At 37.0% G+C, this 6,350-nt stretch overlaps 1 protein-coding gene across 2 annotated transcripts in view; it reads left to right on the top strand.

Annotated features, from left to right (window-relative positions):
- BAI3 (brain-specific angiogenesis inhibitor 3) overlaps positions 1-6,350 on the top strand; it is a 481,908-nt gene that overhangs the window by 204,131 nt on the left and 271,427 nt on the right. For both annotated transcript variants that reach the window (XM_009333162.1, XM_009333161.1), the window contains one exon: positions 733-942. In XM_009333162.1, the coding sequence (XP_009331437.1) occupies positions 733-942 (210 nt within the window). The remainder of the gene's footprint in view (positions 1-732; positions 943-6,350) is intronic.

Raw genomic sequence — 6,350 nt, 5'->3', positions numbered from 1 at the left:
ACGCCGGCAGACTGGCGGGCTGCCAAAAGCCTCAGCTGGCTGCAAAGGGGCAGAGCAGCCGCCTCCAGCTGCTCTTATTTGATGAGCCACCTGGAGATAAAAAGCTAAAGAATACCTCCGGAAACACTGCGTGATGGGCTGCATATCAGCTTTTCGGTTTTATCACCATTTAAAGGACATTCAGCAGTTTTAGAAAGATATGTCTGAGGCCTAAAAAACTTGATAAAGTATCTCGTGAACCTAGAAAGTGAACAAGTATGAACTGGTTCCCTTTTACACTGAGACTACGTCATGATCCTCTGGCAGTATAAAAGCAGCCTTCCTGGGTGGGTAAATTACATTTATACCTACTTTTAAGCCTCATTTGTACTGTCAGAGCATGTAAAAATCAAGTTCCTAAAATATCATATGCAAAAATGTTTTTATTTAGATTTTTAAAGGGTAGTTATTCATGTTGTAAATGTGTATCATTACCATACAACAGCATATACGAGTACATAGAAAAAAATATACAAAAGGGACAATGTCTGTTTTGCAGTCTAAGTGTAAGTTAATGTGCACCAATTCTTTTTATTTTATCTCAAGATGCAAGTCATTTAGACAACGATCCCATATTTAGGAGCCAAGCAGAGACTTCCCCATCTTCCTTGTGCCTATATCTTCCACTTCTGTCACTGTTGTTTATATCTGGGGGGTTTTCTTCTCTTAGCCAAGTAAAGAATATTCTCCTTTATGACTGTCATTATGTCATCACTGCAACTATATTTCTCCAAACAGCAAATGGCCAGTGGAACCAGTGGGGCCACTGGAGTGGCTGTTCCAAATCCTGCGACGGTGGCTGGGAGAGACGGATAAGGATCTGTCAAGGTGCTGCGGTGACTGGGCAACAGTGTGAAGGAACCGGAGAGGAAGTTAGAAGGTGCAGTGAACAGAGGTGTCCCGGTGAGATGCAAATATAATCATTGTTATTATCTATACTACAGTACGGCTTACTTTAATGGTTGTCTTTAGGAGAGACAAGATCAATGTCCATAGAGCAATAGCCATAAAGAGACATATCTGGCCTTGCTTTAGACAAGTCACTGCTGTTTTCCTCAGTAGAATTCTGTTTATGTAGCTAGGTGTAAACTAGCCCTATTGGATATATAAGCAATGCATCATGTTTTAAATAAATCAAAATACCATAGCATAGAAAGTTATCAGAAAAATATTTCATTGCTACAGAAATTCTCTCTAAATGCACTGTTTCTCAGAATATCAGGGTTAGTTTTGTAAATCATGGAATTCCTTTTATCCAGTGTACAAGAGATGTCTTTGTAATACATTTGGGCTAAATTTCAATGCAGTAAAGATAAGGGAAAAAGTGAACATTACTGTGCTGTATAGAACAAATGAATACATGAACAACATTTTATAAAGAGGAAAGTAATTTAAAATGAAAAAGGCACTTCTTTCCCATAATATAATGTTTAAATATATTTCTTTGCAGCACTTTTTACTTTGCCCTCCCAACAAATTTAAGTCTTTCCTACTGAAAGCTAATAAAAGTGTGTTTTTGAACTTCTTCAAAAGTGATGAGTAAAGAACAGCTGATGAATCTGATCATATTTATCTGTAAAGACACATTCTCCTAAAGGAAAAGAATGCATTGTTGGATAGGTGTAAGATAACAAAATAAGGTGTAAGTAGTGTAGGATGTCTTAGCCATTCACTTGGGAAATTATGTGTTCTGAACTGCAAGCCAGGAAGCAGCAAAAATCAATCTAGCAATCACTTTGACTTCTGGACAGTTCTCTGCTAGTCAGAGAAAGGACTTAAATAGCAGGGATGCTTTGGGTCAGGAAATGGGAAATACATCAGATGTGCATTTTATGTTATCAGGCCCACATTTTCATAGGCAGCATGTTTATCCCTTGACAGCCATCAAAGAACAGTTTTCAAGGTATTTGCAGTACTGTAGAACAATGAATCTCACTGCATTCGAAGAACAACAAAGGGACTATTTGTAGTTATAAAGTTATAATACTATACTGGAGAAGTTAACCAAATTTAACTTACTTCTCAAATGATCTCTTTAATTTAAATAAAACATTTATTATTTGAAAAGCAGTACAAAACAGTATTTGTATTGGATTCCTGAACAAATTATAATTTCCATAGTTAATGCAGACTTCCTCTATAAAAGTATAGCACTAAGAAAAGGTTGGTTAATCTTCTCAATAAGCAGACATTCAGATCAACCAGCTTCCACTTATAAAACCATTCTTGAAATAATTTGCATTTGTATATTTAAAAGTAAAACCGTGCTGCTGCAGTCCAATTTTCGAAGGTTGCCACCTGCTGTTAATAAAGTATTTTACAGATGTATTTACAAGTCTAATGCTCACAGAGCTTTATTTGTCATTTGGTAAATTTACTTATTTACTTGATTAATTCCAGATTAGAATCAGTATGCTTATAGAAACCATAACCTAAAGCACCTTTTATCAAGCTATACTTGTGCAGAAGATTATACATGGATAACAGATTTAATTTATCTCTTTCTAGACTGACATTTACTAAAGCGTCTCAGATTTAAATGTAGACTGGATAATTTACCAAAATTTTATAAAATGCTATACAGATTTACATTTTAAAAACACTGAGCAAAATTGAAAAGTACTATACAGACACGATAGTTCAAAGTATAAGCAAATTTCATGATTTGTATGCTTTTCTTCCATAGCCCTAAAATAGTTCAGAAAAGTTATTTTTGTCTCAGTGGTTTCTTTTTCTGTGTAAGTAACTGAGAAACATAAGAGACTAAAATGTTAATTTTTTCTTATATTAACATTGCTTTGCCATTAGTGTAAGACTAGATCCTCAGCTCTGTAGATCTGCATAACATATTTGTAAAGTGGATGAAGCTGCACCTGTTTGTATCACACAGAGGTCTATAGACTTACAGAAAGTTAAATTATAGCTGACTTTAAGCTGTGGAAGCAAAAGGACAATAAAACCTTTTTCTATTATGCTGGCTGCTGTTAATAAGATACTTCGCAAACAGAGCTGTTCATTTGACTGACAGAAAATCTTAACTGGACTCTTTGTAGTTTGAGTTCTGCATTATCTGAACATTATACAAGATTTTCTTCATAGTCGATCAGTGATTCTCTTCAAATGGTTTGGGCAGGGACTGAATTACACCAGATGCTCCTAGAAGCTGAATATTAGCAGCACTAAGAAAGGCAGGCTCAGAACTATTATCTGAAAGTTGGTTTCTCAAACAGCTTGGTTTCTGGACAAATGTTGAGTATCATTCTTTGTGATTTATTTCTATTCACAATTATCAATTTTAAAACTGTGGTTGTTTCTTTCCATTGTGTAATATTCAGGGAATGAAAAACAAAGATCTGAAGATATTTTGGTTTCAATCATTGCTCCTTTGTTCTATCCCAAATGTCTACAGTTAGATTGCACTCCTAGTAGGTCAGCAATGTTAAGGATTTAGTACTCTGCACTCAAAGTATCCTTTTGTGAAGGATAGCTTCAGCTCTGAACAAATCAGAGAAAGGAAAAAACCTTCTAGATTTGCTAAGCAGCTAGTCACGCATGAACCACTGTGGAAAACTTACACAAGATGAACAAACAATAGCTCTGTCCCATAGGAATAAAGCAGACAGCTAGGTAACGAAAGAAATTGCAACCCCTGACTGATAAGGAGTTACATGGCAAGCTGATCAGAAACTTTTTGGAGAAATGTGTAAGACAAATAAGGTAAATCCCATCAAATGTGTCAGTAAAAACAAAGAGACATGAGAACTGAGAACAAAGTACAGTATTATTCAGGAGAGAAGACTTCAGTAAATTTATTTTTATAAAAATAGGACCATGTTCTTATAACAGTTTTAAAAGGTTCCAATAATGTAGTATTGGTTTCCAGAAATACTTAATTCCATAATAGTTAATTCAAAAATAATTCTATACATATTCCAATATTTATGCTTTACCCAGATTTTACTCAAATCAGATCCTCAATATTTTTCTCATAAGCCTATTGTCAGTGGTAGAAAATGTAATATAGGAGTTGTTTTGACCAAAATATTACTGAAAACAATGACTACCTACTAATTCCCATTGTTTGTTAATAAAAAGATGAGTGCACAACTGCTGCCGAAGACTAGCTAATGATGTCCTACTGAAGGTAGAAGGTTTCTTCAGAGGCAATACTAGCTACGTAAGATACAATATGAGAAGGAGAAAGATTCAAATAATTGTCAACAACTAAAAAATAAAATTAAACCTTTGGGTTTTGTTTTGTCTCTGATTACAACACTATTCTACAAGATGTTCAAAAGCTCTTTTCTATTGCCTTTGTTTAAGATAATATTGCCTGTGGCACTGAATTAAGATTCAAGAGAGGAACTGTAATTCTAGCTTCATTTGTGAACTACTGTGTGGTGTTGGCTAACTTGCTTCACCCTTTCATTGCCCTTTCCCATATTTGTTAGCTGCCTAGGTAGATCGTAAGCTCTGTGGGGTTGTGTGTGTCTCTTGCTTTGTCTGTGTATTGTGCAGAGCTTCTTCAGATCACAGGTGTGTTGATTGCCTCTTGGACACCCATGTCCTCTCACCAGTAATGTCAGAAGACGACTGTGCTTCTAGACCACTGACTTTGCTGAGTGTTTGTGCTTAGGTGGGATGAATTCAGGCCTATCATTATGGGGGTATAACGTGGTAAATTTGAGTACATGCTCTGTGTGGGAAGATATTGCTGAATCACATCATCAGTGCAAGAGAGATCTGGTTTTTATTTACCCATTTTAGTAAACTTACCTCAGTATTTGCTGTTTGCTTCTAAATTTTAGCAATTCTTTATGATTTTGTACAGCTAATTCACATTTATCTGTGGATGTGTTATGAATTAATTGTGCCATAGTTACAGAAATACTTGAAATGGTCCTGAGCAGAGCCAGCATGGCCAGCAAGGCTTTTTAACTCAGATATAATACAACTCCAGCGTGACGGTTATGTCTCCATGGGCAACATGGGTTGGAGCCTCACAGATGCTGTAATGTGGGTGGGTGCCTGATTAGTAAGCTCTGCCAGATATACTTTAGCTTTGGGAAGAACTGGTGTCCTAGTTTCAGCTGGGATAGAGTTAATTTTCTTCCTAGTAGCTGGTACAGTGCTGAGTTTTGGATTTAGGATGAGAATAAAGTTGATAACACACTGATGTTTTAATTGTTGCTAAATAGTGCTTATACTAAGTCAAGGACTCTTCAACTTCCCATGCTCTGCCAGGTGCACAAGAAGCTGGGAGGGGGCACAGCCAGGACAGCTGACCCAAACTGGCCAAAGGGATATTCCATATCATATGATGTTACGCTCAGTATATAAACTGAGGGGAGTTGGCCGGGGGGCAGCGATCACTGCTCAGAGACTGGCTGGGCATCGGTCAGCAGGTGGTGAGCAATTGCATTGTGTATCACTTGTTTTGTATAGTCTTTATTGTTGTTATTATTATTATTATTTTCTCTTTCTTTGCTGTCCTATTAAACTGTCTTTATCTCAACCCACAGATTTTACCTTTTTTTTCCCAATTCTCTTCCCCATCCCACCGGTGGGGGAGAGTGAGTGAGCGGATATGTGGTACTTAGTTGCCAACTGGGGTTAAACCACGACAGTCCGTTTTGGCGCCCAACATGGGGCACGAAGCGTTGAGATAATTACAGATCTGACTAAAGCGTGTTGAAACAAATTTGTTATCAGCTTTCATTATATTAGTTTAGTAGTTGCTGGTCATGATGTTGATTTATTTGCTCTCAAAGTTTTTGTATTTGTTCTCAGAGTTGTGTTATGTAACACTTTACTTGCTCTATATACTGATTATCAGTATTTATGTGTTGTTTATCACCTCTGGGAGGGGGATTAAGGTTATTGTTTTGCTGTACTGTGTAACACTGGCTTATGGTATGATAAAATTACTGGTTGTGAGACCAGTCTGGTATTTGTACTCAACATTGCTGTCACCTCTGTACTTTGGGAGCCATCTATTGGAAATTATTAATAATTACACTTTTTATTTTTTCTCCTTGGAGAGCCAATCTATGGGGGAGACACCTTCCTTCACCTTCTCCTCCAGGCTGATTACAATAGCTCTTGAGAATTTTGAATATCCCTGGGATGTTCAAACCAGCATGTTCCTATTGCTATGTCTCCTGAATGTGTTTCAGGTCTTGTTTAAGGTTAAACAACTATTTAAGAATACTGTGTCTACTCCAATCCCGATGACAGGCACTGCGGTTACTCCAACCCCCGTGACAGGCACTGCAGCTGAACTAGAGAACCAACCCATGCCGGTATCAGTC

Source organism: Pygoscelis adeliae, unplaced genomic scaffold (assembly GCF_000699105.1).
Source record: "Pygoscelis adeliae isolate BGI_AS28 unplaced genomic scaffold, ASM69910v1 Scaffold57, whole genome shotgun sequence".
Lineage (NCBI taxonomy): Eukaryota > Metazoa > Chordata > Aves > Sphenisciformes > Spheniscidae > Pygoscelis > Pygoscelis adeliae.
This window is presented reverse-complemented; position numbering and strand designations above follow the sequence as displayed.